Source organism: Schistocerca americana, chromosome 3, assembly GCF_021461395.2.
Source record: "Schistocerca americana isolate TAMUIC-IGC-003095 chromosome 3, iqSchAmer2.1, whole genome shotgun sequence".
Taxonomy (NCBI): Eukaryota; Metazoa; Arthropoda; class Insecta; order Orthoptera; family Acrididae; genus Schistocerca; species Schistocerca americana.
The window spans coordinates 327,331,444-327,346,726 of NC_060121.1; the positions used below are offsets into that span (position 1 = coordinate 327,331,444).

At 45.3% G+C, this 15,283-nt stretch overlaps 1 protein-coding gene across 1 annotated transcript in view; it reads left to right on the plus strand.

Moving 5' to 3' along the window:
* LOC124606061 (facilitated trehalose transporter Tret1-like) overlaps positions 1–15,283 on the plus strand; it is a 59,914-nt gene that overhangs the window by 15,564 nt on the left and 29,067 nt on the right. Inside the window, exons 2-3 of the mRNA XM_047138023.1 lie at positions 10,588–10,980; positions 14,523–14,746. Of these exons, the coding sequence (XP_046993979.1) occupies positions 10,588–10,980; positions 14,523–14,746 (617 nt within the window). The remainder of the gene's footprint in view (positions 1–10,587; positions 10,981–14,522; positions 14,747–15,283) is intronic.

Consider the following 15,283-nt stretch of genomic DNA (forward strand, 5'->3'; position numbering starts at 1 on the left):
TCAATGTTAGCAAAGAATTTCTGTGGAAATCAGAAGGCCTAATCAGTTGATATGTTAATGCATGACTCCCGGAAGTGGAATGGTCTTTCTCATAGCACTGAGCAAATTAACTAGCCGTCAAAGAGCATTCTAACAAAGTTGCAGCGCAGTGCTGAAGTCTTACTTCCAATTTCTTCTCTTCAAGAATAGTAATATTATCCATAATTCATATTCTCTCCGCTTTCCAGTATGTTCATCATGCTGACCCTTTCTGTCTTTTACAATAAATCTTTCCTCATCTAACAGATACAATCACAAGTCAGTATCGCACTACCGAATACGTCCATCATCTACCACACTTCAACGAAGAATGTATGAGACTGCGCAGAGGCAAAGACTGTACAACAACAAGACCAAAGATTGTTTAACAGTAACATACGAGGGCAATTCAATAAGTAATGCAACACATTTTTTTTCTGAAACAGGGGTTGTTTTATTCAGCATTGAAATACACCAGGTTATTCCCCAATCTTTTAGCTGCACAATACTATTTTTCAACGTAATCTCCATTCAATGCTACGGCCTTACGCCACCTTGAAATGAGGGCCTGTATGCCTGCACGGTACCATTCCACTGGTCGATGTCTGAGCCAACGTCGTACTGCATCAATAACTTCTTCATCATCCGCGTAGTGCCTCCCACGGATTGCGTCCTTCATTGGGACAAACATATGGAAATCCGACGGTGCGAGATCGGGGCTGTAGGGTGCATGAGGAAGAACAGCCCACTGAAGTTTTGTGAGCTCCTCTCGGGTGCGAAGACTTGTGTGAGGTCTTGCGTTGTCATGAAGAAGGAGAAGTTCGTTCAGATTTTTGTGCCTACGAACACGCTGAAGTCGTTTCTTCAATTTCTGAAGAGTAGCACAATATACTTCAGAGTTGATCGTTTGATCATGGGGAAGGACATCGAACAGAATAACCACTTCAGCGTCCCAGTAGACTGTAACCATGACTTTACCGGCTGAGGGTATGGCTTTAAACTTTTTCTTGGTAGGTGAGTGGGTGTGGCGCCACCCCATTGATTGCCGTTTTGTTTCAGGTTCGAAGTGATGAACCCATGTTTCATCGCCTGTAACAATCTTTGACAAGAAATTGTCACCCTCAGCCACATGACGAGCAAGCAATTCCGCACAGATGGTTCTCCTTTGCTCTTTATGGTGTTCGGTTAGACAACGAGGGACCCAGCGGGAACAAACCTTTGAATATCCCAACTGGTGAACAATTGTGACAGCACTACCAACAGAGATGTCAAGTTGAGCACTGAGTTGTTTGATGGTGATCCGTCGATCATCTCGAACGAGTGTGTTCGCACGCTCCGCCATTGCAGAAGTCACTGCTGTGCACGGCCGGCCCGCACGCGGGAGATCAGACAGTCTTGCTTGACCTTGCAGCGATGATGACACACGCTTTGCCCAACGACTCACCGTGCTTTTGTCCACTGCCAGATCACCGTAGACATTCTGCAAGCGCCTATGAATATCTGAGATGCCCTGGTTTTCCGCCAAAAGAAACTCGATCACTGCCCGTTGTTTGCAACGCACATCCGTTACAGACGCCATTTTAACAGCTCCGTACAGCGCTGCCACCTGTCGGAAGTCAATGAAACCATACGAGACGAAGCGGGAATGTTTGAAAATATTCCACAAGAAATTTCCGGTTTTTTCAACCAAAATTGGCCGAGAAAAAAAATGTGTTGCATTACTTATTGAACTGCCCTCGTATCTTGCTCTCTCTCTCTCTCTGACGTGCACATTGATAATTTACAAACATCAAAACGACGTGCCCACCTGATATGTTGTGAAACTTAGTGACTTAAAGAGTGTGCCAGACCACACCTCTAGGAGTAGAACGAAAAACTGCTATTCACCATGAATTCCACAAACAAGGATTTTCTGGGACCCAGCTCCTCCTCCGCACTCATGAGGGCCAGAGAGCGATGCAAGAATGAAACCGTGTTCCGTACCTTCCAAGAGACATGTGATACAGCTTCTGATAGTCGGGTAGTGCACAAAATATGAATGTAGTTGATGTCGGATCAGCTTTATAACTGAATTCAGTAGTTCCTTGAAGATACAATTCATCACGTTGCTCTCCAAGGGACGAGAAAGTCATAAGTTCAAAGAACTTTGAGAGCACGTTAAGAAAGTGTTATAATGTCGTTATATCCACATAGTGTAGTGGCAAATAAAAATGTCGATAATGCATTGGAGACAGAAGCAGTCGTACAGCATCTAGGAATATCCCGCCGGGACGATCCAAACTGAAACGGAAACTTAAAACTACTCATTGCAGTCCGCAGCTCGTGGTCTCGAGGTCGCGTTCTCGCTTCCCGAGCACGGTGTCCCGGGTTCGATTCCCGGCGGGGTAACGGATTTTCACCTGCCTCGAGATGACTGGGTGTTTGTGTTGTCTTCATGATTTCATCATCATTCATGCACGTAGCAAGATTGAACTGAAAAAAGGTTGGGAATTTATACGGGCGCTGATAACCGCGCAGTTGAGCCATCCACAATCCAAACATCATCATCATCTACTCATTGCAGGAATCCTAATATAGTGGCTTACAAAAGACTCAGCTTGAGGAAAAAATCTGACGTGGACTACAGTATATCATAAAATAAATAAATAATGTCAAGCTTGTATGGAGGAAGATTACCGGCAACTCTTCTTCCGATTCACCGTTCTCGAATATAACAAGAAAATCAACATTGTATTGCGGTAAGGGAGCTTGCGAAATATAGGTACAAAGATAGGTGCAGGTATGTAGGTACTGCACACGATTCAGTTTTTGAGAAGGCTGACGTTATGTCAGAAACCACAGTGCCCCCATCTAGAAGACAGTTCCAATAAACTAAAGATCTCTACTCATGAAAGCCAGCCGCTGTGGACGAGCGGTTCTAGGCGCTTCAGTCCGGAACCGCGCTGCTGCTACGGTCGTAGGTTCGAATCTTGCCTCGGGCATGGATGTGTGTGATATCCTTAGGTTAGTCAGGTTTAAGTAGTTCTAAGTCAAGGGGACTGATGACCTCAGATGTTAAGTCTCATAGTGCATAGAGCCATTTGAACCATTCTACTCATGAACCCACCTACTCTCGAAGCAATGAAACCAGGACGACGAAGAATCAAGAACAACACGTATATTTGGAATAACGATATCAAGAGGAAAAGAAGGTCAGTCCAATTACGAAAACAGACAAGTATTCAGATATCTACACGAAACGTGATGCACGCATTGGAGGAGATGATATTTATCGACGAGTCAAATCAAATATTTGGAAAGCGGAAGATATCCAATGGCTTTACTGCATCAACGACGAAATGGGTGAGCTGCTGATCGATCGGAAGTAAGCAAGGGAACACTTGTAGAGCTACTTCGAGACAATTTTGACGGAGGTATTTCCCTAACTGCCAATACTCACCATACCAGCTGTTGAAGGACCAGTCAAAAAAATTAACATAGCCTAAGTCGAGACTGTTCTGAAGGGGAGGAAGAGAAGAAAAGCTATTGTCGTTGTTGATCTTCCACCAGAGTTATGCTGTTCTCAACAGTGATACGCAGCAGGTTCAGCGAAGCATCACTTTACCAGTCTTCAAAAAGAGAGTAAGCCCGACTGAGTGTTAAAATTACCACCCGATCACATTACTGAACCATGCGATGAAGATCTTTGAACGAATTTGCAACGGCGCTCTTATGTGTTCATCCTTCAGAAATAATGTCCTCTCACATTGCGGCGAATTTCTTCGTCTGCAGTCCAATCGACACGACAGACGTTATAGAAAATGCGTAATGTTCACCGGGTAGAGAAAGCTGTAGCGAAAACTTGCCCCAGTACACACTTCTAGAGGTTGCGTCAAATGTTTTCTGGTATCAGGTTATCTGACCTATTAAACGTTAGATAGTCTTTGAGTGAAAACTGCAACATTTCGTTACAGCCCGTGCTAATCTTAAATTACAATTTCAACACTCACACGCGACCACAGTCACTCGCAATAGCCACATTATGGTATCCAACCAAACCACGTACAAAAAACATTACACAACAGCTTGTCTGTGACAGTATGCTGGCCATAATACTATCCAAATCGACCTATTTGAATGGTTACTTCCTGCTCTCGACTTGCATAATACACCACGTGGATTTTAGTTATTCAAAAGTGGCAGTTTACACTTATAGCCAGAATATGTCACATTCGCGTTTAGCAGTCGTTCACGTTCATTTGCAGCACTCCAATGTCAAGTCTAACTCACAATCCCCCAACATTAACGCATGTATTCAGCGCTCCTAATACAAACTTCTCATTATGATAAAGACTGAGCTCCGAACTTAGACTTCACAAACCAATACATTAAATCAAAGAATATGCTCGAACGTACTGACATCTGATTGACTGAGGAACAACATAACTAACCCGATATCAGAATTAAATAGCGCATATTTCTTGTTTTTTTTTCAATACCATAAATTGGCTAGTTACACTTTACAAATTTCCCCTGAGACTATGAATCACTCTCTTTGTATAGACAAAGTTCTCACGCTAAGGTATACTCAGTTAATAGACACGATATTATTTATTTATTCGTAGGGACCATCTAGGACCCCGTTAAGTCTTGTGGCACTTAGTACAGAGCCTGGCTTTTTTCTGCAACCAGATATCCCTCATTGGTTGTGAGTGGGCCTGCTTGCGCTCTTCTCCCCAATGGGCAGCGTGTCTTCTTTTCGGTCTCTCATCTCGGGTTATTACGTTTGTCACTATCTTCTTTCTGAAAAGAACTCTTCTCAAAAGCATCTTCGAGTTTGACATGTAGCATCTGGAGGTCTTCTTTGCTGTTTTTAAATCATGGCATCGTGGTTTTTGGTTCTGAATAAAAAAAGAGAAATATATTTTTGATTAACCTATTTCCATCCATTCGTTTGAGATGACCATAAAATCGTGCTCGTCTTTTACAGATTGTGTCTGTAATTCTTTCTATTTTCCTGTAGACTTCCCTTTTGTATCTGTTTTGATGGATGGCATTCTTGTACTTGGATCCAAGGATTCTTCTAATGATATTGCTGTCTTTTTCCTCCAGTTCTTGGAGGAACCTTTTATCAGCGTTTAGGGATAAGGTTTCGACTGCATAAAAAACTACTGGATCGAAACTGTTTCGTAGTGACGTACCTTAGTGTTCTGGGAAAGGCATTTCTTGTTGCAGATCATGCGGGATGTTTGATAAGCTGTTTCTAGTTTGCGTACCTGTTCCCAAGCGCTTCCTTGTCCAGTCCATTTTTCGTGATGATCTCACCCAGGTACTTGAATTTGTCTACCTGGGTGATGACCCGATATTTCGTACGGAGTTTTGGTGGGGCGTCTTTAATATTAGTCATGACTTCTGTTTTCTCAAATGATATTTGCAGGCCAATTTGTTCAGCGATTTCTTTTAACAGTTCGATTTGAACTCTAGCTGTGTCTACGTCGTTTGACAGAATGGCCCTGTCATCCGCAAAAGCCAAGCATTTTACCTCAATCCCCCTCGATATGGTTCCAATTCGCAACGGGCTATTGTTGGTTTCCATTAATTATTCGCGCCAGGTTCTGATGATCTTTCAAAGCACGCAGTTGAGAAGCATTGGTGACAGGCCATCACCTTGCCTGACCCCTGTTTTGAAATCAAAGGAATCCGATAGATACCCGAAGAATTTTACTTTGGATTTTGTACCTGTTAGGGTAGCTCTAATTATTGCCTGTAATTTAAGGTCAACACCGAACTCATTTAGGATGTTCAGCATATGGAGTCGTACGCCTTCTAGAAATCCACAAAGACTGACACGTAGTGCTTGGACCTTAGAGTATAATCTTGAGGTTGTAGACCTGTTCGGCTGTTGAGCGACTTTTTATGAAGCTCCCTTCGTATTCAACTATTTGATGCGCGACTTGGCCTTCTAAACGCTCCAGAATGGCAAGTGAGAGAATTTTATAGGTTACCGGTAGCAGGTATCTTTCTTGGTAGCTGTTAATGTCTTTCATGCTGCCTTTCTTCTGCAAAGGATGCATCAGCGCCGTTTTCCAATCTTTGGGCAGTTTTTCCTCATTCCAAATTTTTGTTATTTGTTTTTGTAAGATTTCAAGTGATTCCTTTGGAGCATATTTCCACAGTTCTGCTAGTACTGAGTCTTCCACAGGGGCTTTGTTGTTTTTGAGATGGGCAATGTGGCGCTTGATTTCATCTTTGTCAGGTTGTCTGGACTCTGGGCACCTGAGCAGTGGTTATTTGGTCTCAGTGGGGTTTGGGGGTTTATTACAGTTCATTAGGTCTCGAAATTAGTCTGCTAGAATCTGACAATTTTTTTCCATTTTAAGTCGCCAGTGTACCATCCTTTCGCTGAAAACATAGTGACGGCGGTTTGTAACCATTCAGTCTGTGTTTAAAGGCTCTGTAGTACTCTCTGGTTTCATTCTTCCTAAAATTTTGTTCTATCTTTTCAATGAGTGGTTCTTCGTACTTACGTTCTCAGTTCAGATTGCCCTGGCTGTTTGGGCACGTTGGATTTTGTAGGTTTCCCAGCTAGTTTCTAATTTATTTGAGTAGTTTTGTTTCCGTGCACTGAACCTTCCTTGAAGACTGACTCACATGTGTCATTCCAGCAGGCACCCTTTTTGCTTCATTTGATATCTGCAATTTCTTTGTCAACCTGTACAAGGCGCTCTTAGATGGTATTGAAGTCACAGTCACTTGGTCTTGCCTTTTCTTGGAACTCCATGACCCTTTGTCGAAGCTTGTCATTGTCAACGCGTATAATTTTTTTGGTGGTCTTTCTGGTGTTTGTGGGTATAGTTTTGAATTTAATTGTGGACATCTAATGATCCGAAGCCACATTTATGTTTTTCTTTGACATTTATAAGTTCAGGGCTGTTCCTTCTCGAGATGTGGTCTATTTGGAACTCTCCAATGTTTTGGACGGGAGACCGCCAAGTGGTCTGCTTTCTGGGTTGATGGCGAAAGTGGGTCGACATTACTTGCAGGTTGCGATTTTCACAGATGGATAAAAATCTTTTGTCGTTTTGGTTGGTTTTCTTATGGGCAGGGTAATTTCCTACAATTTTCTTTTGTTTTCGTTCTCGGCCGAGTTGACCCTTGCAGTCACCCATAAGGAGTTTCACATGGTGTTTAGGAATTTTAGATAGTTTTTCATCCAGTAGGTCCCAGAAATTATCCACTTATTTATTTATTGTATTACTTCCAATTCACACTGTCACTCACAGTAATAATCAAATTTATTAAATCAACAATAATTATCACAGGACATAATATTCACAGAAGATACAATTTCGTTTCCAAAATACAATGTCTTAACTACGTATGATTTAAGTCCATAAGATGCTGACACCTCTCGGCCACAGCCGTAACTAACTGAAACTGCTGCTGAATCACAGCACACTTCTGCCATGTGACAGCCATGACTCATCTCTGGAGGGAGCAGCTCCCTGGTATTAAATGCTGTAGGCGCGCCTAGTAAGCCCTACGATTACAGCCGGCCGGAGTGGCCGTGCGGTTCTGGGCGCTACAGTCTGGAACCGAGCGACCGCTACGGTCGCAAGTTCGAATCCTGCCTCGGGCATGGGTGTGTGTGATGTCCTTAGGTTAGTTAGGTTTAATTAGTTCTAAGTTCTAGACGACTGATGACCTCAGAAGTTAAGTCGCATAGTGCTCAGAGCCATTTGAACCCTACGATTACAAAAAATTTGCAACGAGTTTTTAATAATTATACAACATCGTGACAATTTTTGAAAATATACTAATTTTCCAAAAGAAAACTTAATGACTAAAATACATAATGCTTACTTGCCGGTTCTAAAACTATTCTGGGCTATTGTTTTTTAAAATTTTGTTTTGCTAAAAATCACTTACAAAATAATGTTGTATACAATAATTTTTTTTAAAAAAAAGTAAAATTAATCCATAATTCTCCACACTCCCTTAAAAGACACTTCAGGCTGCAATTACAGGTAGATTTTTCCTGAAAAAGTGTTTCTTCTAAGAATATTATTTTATACAATATCTTCCTGAAAGATAAATATTATTACATATATTTTCTCTAGACTATGCTTCTCCAACCCATTCGAGAAGTAGTACTTCATCCCAGGTCGCCACCATATCTCCAGTTGATGCCCATCCACGATAGAGCAGAACCGCGGTTGATTCCTAGACACAATATAACGCCATTCAGCGTTAGTCCGTGCTTCCCACTCACAGCAACACTGCAAACACAACTGTTTGTGTGTGGTGTGAAGGACAATCTGTGTCTGGCACGGTAATTCCCTAGCCCAGCTGCTGCTACTCTGCAACCAGTGACAGGGGATGAGATAGAATGTTGCAGGGATTTCGTTATCCGTTCTCAGATAACATGCACAGATGTGAAGGGGTTACGATGTGCTTGGTACGCAATAACGCAATCCTGCTTTGTGGTAGTAGAAGTTCCGATTGGGAACTTGACGAGTACATCTGGCATCACTCTTGCGGTAGGCTACTGTCACATCTCAGCGCCCCACAAATCTGGACATTGGACGATTCTACCAATTGGCCAAATGGAGACCGATAGTGAGGGCTGTATCAAACTGTGAGACGGTGGTAGCTTTGTCTCACGAGAGTGCGCGACATCTCTGTGTCCTTCACAGTGATCACTCAAGATGTGATGATGTCTAACCCCGTAATATACCGTACGATGCCCGGCAACAACACTGATCATGGATGTCATTAATGGACTCTGGTGGCTGTTCTGCCTGCCACAAAGAATTGCAAGTCTAATCATTTGTAAGCCCGCTGATGGTCTGTATGTGTGGAAGTCACATCGAAATCAGAACGTGTCTTCTGGAAGCTACAGTGTTATGTGTATATGCAGGTGGGCAAGCTGTCATGTCCCAGCATAGGACTGAGAGAGAATGGGGGTTAGAGGTCAGTCTACAGCTACCGAGCGATCAGGAGTTTTGTGTGTACCCATTGTCACTGTAGGCCTGTACCATGGGAAGCAAGGAGAGGATCTTGTTTGGTGGCTGGTATTCTCTTTCTGTAACACAACTGCATGCATGTACGTATTAATAGGGTTCTTTATTAAAATAAGCAGGAAGCTACTTAAGATAGTCCAGATGTGAGGTACAAGCTCTTCTGTAATAGTCCACTTTAGCCTCACTGCTGGTGAAGTACAACTCTGCTGTGTACACTACTCTGTGCTGCCTGTCTCTGAGGTAGAGGCGGAGCTAACTACTAGTGCGGCTCCCATTGGGCTGCAGTTGATGGCTCAGTAACTCACTGGATGACTGACTGGAACTGACGGTCCTCCAGTCCATGGCAGCGATCTAAATACTGGTGGCCGAGAGGGTGTTGGTGGCAAGTATCTTGCGAGTCTGTCTTTGTCCTCTATCGATCTTCTCACAACATCTTTGCCACTTGGTGTGTTAATGCAGCACAAGGAGCAAATGCAGAAAGACAAGCTTCAGGTGATGGCAGGTTGTTTGCCTGGATCACGGCCAAGTACTATCACAGGGCACCCACGAAAGAAGCGGGTATTGGGACACCATGTGATTCTCGCTGGAGACTCAGGGAACCCAAGGGTGTATTTCCTTCAGACTAACTACTACACTACGGGCTACTGGTTGTCCAACAGAAGTCACTTTCTTGGCCCCTGGGGTGAAAACTAAGAGAAGTAGCAATCACTAGGATCATTTTAAAGTACAAACATTGAGAATAGCACTCCAAGTGAGGAAACAGACTTGTCGGAGCTTCCCCAAGACTGCATCTGAGTGACAGGTAGTTGGCATGGTTCAAATGGCTCTGAGCACTATGGGACTTAACATCTGAGGTCATCAGTCCCCTAGAACTTAGAACTACTTAAACCTAACTAACCTAAGGACATCACACACAACCATGCCCGAAGCAGGATTCGAACCTGCGACCGCAGCGGTCGCGCGGTTCCAAACTAAAGCGGTAGTTGGCATCCCAATAGTCTGACTGAGTACAAAAATTCTGGCCTCTGGCCATAATGTTCGGGTCCTTTCCCTTCTCCACCTCTATAGGCAGAGGTACTAATGTATTTTACTCTAACAAACTCCATTTTTATTAGCAAGAGTGTCTGGCTGAAAGCTTTCCCATTACGGCTAACAACAACAGTGTTCTACGTTACTTGGCACCACCCTGAGGGCTCTCTTGAGTGGGGACCGCCGTTCCAACAGTTTTACTCATTTCTCATCTCACAACCACTGAGTCCTCAGGACCAAATATCAGGTTTGCTGTATATGAAATGATATGCTTGTTGGTGATCTCCACCCACTGGGAGACCTTGTAATAGCGGCTAGATAGTGTATTAATGAAACTAGTACATCTGGACAGCTACCTGGTGCATCTGCAAGATCGAAGGCCTCTTCAATTACTGGTCATTTCTGGTAACTAAATGCTGCCACTTTTTCCTGTTCTCTGCACTGTGTCTCTGGTTTCCTATCTTGGACAGCCCTTGCTAACGGTCAAGTTCACAATACACAAGTCACCAGTGCTGACGTTTGGTTGTGGTCCGTGCAGCGACGCTGGGCGGCTTTTCGCTGGGCGCTGTGCTGGGTTGGACGTCGCCTGCGTCGGAGCCGCTGCGGCGGCAGCTGGGCCTGTCCGACGAGACGGTGTCGTGGCTGGCGGGCGTGACGCCGCTGGGCGCCCTGGCGGCCATGTTGGCGGCGGCCGTGCTGCTGGACCGCGTGGGCCGGCGGCGCGCGCTGCTGGCCACGGCGCCGCCCTTCGTCGCCGGCTGGCTGCTGCTCGCCTTCTGCCGGCACCCCGCAGCACTGCTCGCCGGCCGCTTCGTCACCGGCTTCTGCGGCGGCGCCTTCTCCACCGCCGCGCCCGTCTACATCGGGGAGATCGCCGAGAAAGACATCCGCGGCGCTCTCGGAGTCTGCTACCAGCTGCTGCTCACTGGAGGTAACCATTTTGTCTATCTGCCACCTCCAGCTAATCGCTTGTTTGTTCCTTATATTGTGTCGACTCCATGGCTATGATATGAAACGTGACACTTGAACAAATAGTTGCAGGGGTCATTAAAATATTCCTTTTATTTAATATCTGATGCTCTTAGACAATCATAAGTACACTGACAAACAAAATCGATGGATATGAGACCTGAGTTTCTCCTGGCGTATACAATGTTCCATAAACTTGCGGGAATGCAGCCTGGCCGTCGACAACCACCGATATTTCGAAAGGAACTCACCCTGCCATTTTCAAGGTAAAACTGCTGCAAGTAAGCGCTGTGCATAGATATTTAAGATGTTGGTTTTCAGAGATGGTCGTTGGTGCATCTGGACGTGCTATAATACATTACATCTCCCCTACGCATCACACAATGCTCGATGGCATTTAAGTTGGAAGAAGGGGCAGGCCAGTCCTTTCGCCAAAGAGCCTCTCGTTCCAAGAGCTCTCCCACTTGCACTGCACTTGCACCGCACCAAAAGGATCATGTTCGACAGTGTTTTTAGTAGCTTTACGTGTACCCACCTCTCGCTATGCCGGTATGCGTCCAACACTGTCGAACATCATCATTTTGCTGGTCCAGGTGTTACGGCATTGGTGGCAGAATGTTGCAGGAGCATACTGATCCTCAAATTATTGATCACGGTACACTCACCAGTCAGTGTTATTGTGACACTGCGCTCCTCCCCTACGTATGTCTTCTGCTGTATGCATTCGGCCCTGAGTTCACTTTTGTGGATGACAATGTGTGACCGCATCGCAAAGCGCCAGTGTAGAGCTCTTGGATCGAAAAGGTATTTGACGAATGGACTTGCTTGCCCGTTCCCCTGACTTAAATCCCACAGAGTACGTTTTCGATGCATTGTGCAGACGTATTGCAGGATCTCCACATGCACCAACAACCATCATGGTGGAGCAATGGACGCCATCCAACAAGAACTCCTCACCAACTCCTGTGGTCAGCATGCGAGCACGTTTCAGAACATGCTCTGCATACCATGGTGATAACAGTCCCTATTGAAAGGGATGTCGCGCTTTATTTTTTAATGTCCACGGAATCATCATGAATCGAGGTGATTTCAGTATAATTATTGTCTATGAGTAAAAGTGTAATTTCTGTTCAGCCCATTGAGTATATGCTATACTGTACCAGTTCTGTAGGCGCCCCCGGTGATCCCGGTCGCCTACGGTGGACTGGATGGCCGAGCGGTGACCTCTCCAGTTGTCAGGATACTAGGAAATGACTGTGGACGCGTTAGAAACGCAAAAGAAACATTATTAGTTCATAACACCTTTATTCCTCCCGAGTACAATGTGACTTGGTGATATCAATGACCTTCCCCGAGTCCTCGCTGACTCGTAGCGATGACACCAGCTCCGGGCCGCACAGTCTTGCTAGCGCAGCGCCACGTGCTGTGACGTAGCGAAGGAATGTCCTTACTTCGTACTTCGGCCGTTGGTGGCTGGTGGCGCCCGGCTGGCCGGCCGGCTCGGCTGCGGACAACAAACTGCTCTGCATGGGAGGCTCTGGGTTGGAGTCCCAGCGCTGTCCTCACAAGAGGTGTTCTCGTAGTGTGGAGTGTACTCTATCCCACCCCGTCTTCTTCCCTGCTCCTCCTGGTGGCTTGTCCGCGGTGGATGGGCGGAGCGGGCTGCAGTCCCCCAGTGTCGTCGGCTCACCCGGTTGTGACAGTGGATGTACAGGGCCTAGGCCCCGCACGATCTCGACGACGGCTCACTGATGTGGTCAGCATTGGCGGCGAGCGAGTCTGCTGCGATGTCTGCTAATCCTGGGTTGATGATTGACAGCGGCAGCAGAGAGGACCAGAGCTGGTACTGTCCCCTCACGTCTACTGCTGGATGGGCCACCCTTACTGCAATATCTCCTTAATAAAGAATAACATGTCGGTCACCGAGCTGAGCGCTACGCAGCGACCCAGTACACATATAACTGCAAGTCTAACTGCGAGTGCCTTGTTGCTATCAAAGCTGGCGTATTTAAAGGAAGCACGAGCGACGCCCTGACGTCACGCTCGTTTGTAATGAACGCATTCGTTCCACTTATACTGCTGATTCATGTGTCGTACTCGCCCCTTAGGTGTTCTTGCGACAGAGTTACGTGTTGTTACGGCAGACTTACGCGAAGTCCTGAAATGCAGTACAGCTGACGCTATACCTCTGTCTTGCACTCTACGAAAGTCTCCGTCTAACACAAACCCGCGTGCTAAGCAATTCTCTCTCGCCTGTTGTGTGTAACCAGGCCATTGCCTCTGCGTGACGACACATTCCGATGTATGTGCAATCCTCCTATCTTTTGGCTAGCCTACTGCCTCTGACTCTCGGCATAGGCAACGAAACTTTGACAATATTCCATGTTTCCAACTCTTTACTATTCTGCGACACTACAGTTCTTTCAATGTGTTGTGCAAATTTCATCCAGCAGAGTTTTCTGGCAGTGACACATAATGCGAATGTTACTTCTGTCCTTAAGTTTTGAATACCAATGCCTTCCATGGCTGCGAGTGGTACACTAGGTCTTATGGACACGTTGGGTAATCCGCGTTGATACACCAACAAATTGATCACCTTCTCTCACCTTGGCGTCCGTCTTCTTAATGGATCTTGCTCCATCCGCCACCAGTAGCGATCGCGGTGCTTACGGCTCGAAGATTATCTACGGACCGAAACTGGTTGCCATCTAAATAAACATCTACTGCGGTGGAGACTGTTTTACACAATTTTAACTTTCACCCTCGGTGCGGTCATGAGCATATCTAAATGCAAAAGCTCCTTTCTGCCAAGTCAATCCATTTTTATTCTCGGACATAATGGCTATGTTTGTGAACTGTGACTGTGTGGGATAATTATTTATTTCTAGTTTCTGCTACCAGTCACTTTTTTATTTCATGTTTAATCTAACATAATGCAACGCGTTTCGAACATTTTCTGTTCATCTTCAGGCGTTTATACATACTCACAGAGAAATTTTACTTAAAAATAAACAGCCTTAAACTAGATTAATATAGAACTCTTTGTCCATTATTTGTTATTGTAGCGGATGGTGTGGCTGGTGTGGCAGCCATACACTGCCCCCTTCCTCTCCCCCTCCTCCCAAACGTCACACCACCCGCTACAATAACAAATAATGGACAAAGACTTCTATATTAATCTAGTTTAAGATTGTTTATTTTTAAATAACATTTCTCTGTATGTATGTATAAACGCCTGGAGATGAACAGAGCATGTTCGAAACGCGTTGTATTATGTTAGATTAAACATAAAATAAAAAGTGACTGGTAGCTGAAACTGGAAATAAATAAGCAACCCAATTTACTGAGATGATTCCACACGACAGGTTGGCATACACTTACTCCTTGGCTGCTATGTCTCATTTGAGCTTATTTGTAAGTGTTACATGCCGATCACGAGACGCGTCCGAGGCGTAGCGATCGGACAGTTTGTCGATACAAACAGCTACCTGTTGTTGTCCGCAGGTATCCTGTACGTCTACGTGGTGGGCAAGTGGGCCCCGCTGGTGTGGCTGTCTGTGGTGTGCGCCATCCCGCCCATCCTCTTCTTCGTGCTGTTCTTCTTCGTGCCGGAGTCGCCCATCTTCCTGCTGTCCAAGGACAGGCGGGAGGAGGCCATCCAAGCTCTGCACTGGTTCCGTGGTGGCGATGAGGCTGACATCACCGACGACCTGGCCGAGATGGAGCAGGTAGGACGGCCGTTCAGTAAGTTTTCCTCACTGAGGCGTACCTCAATCTACATTTGACCAAATAAAACCATCGTACGAAGTGTGGTGTACATTATACAGGGGTTGGACAAAACTACGGGTTCGAATCCTGCCTCGGGCATGGATGTTTGTGATGTCCTTAGGTTAGTTAGGTTTAACTAGTTCTAAGTTCTAGGGGACTAATGACCTCAGAAGTTGAGTCCCATAGTGCTCAGAGCCATTTGAACCAAAACTAAGGGAATATCACGAGAACATAAATGTGGATGCTAGCCAAGCCTGCAGGTTGCGGTGTCGTATTTGATCATGAATAGCAGCTGTACAATGACCTCAACATGTTGCTCGGGGTCAGTCGTAGTCAGAGCAGTAATTTGTTCAGTTGCGATTGCCTTATGTCGAAGCTAAGTGAATTCGAACGTGGGCGAATTGTTGGTGCTCGTACTGTAGGTGCTTCCTAACCAAAGTAGCTAAAGTGTTTGGCGTTTCAAGAGGCATCATATCGAAGATTTATACCACATGCAG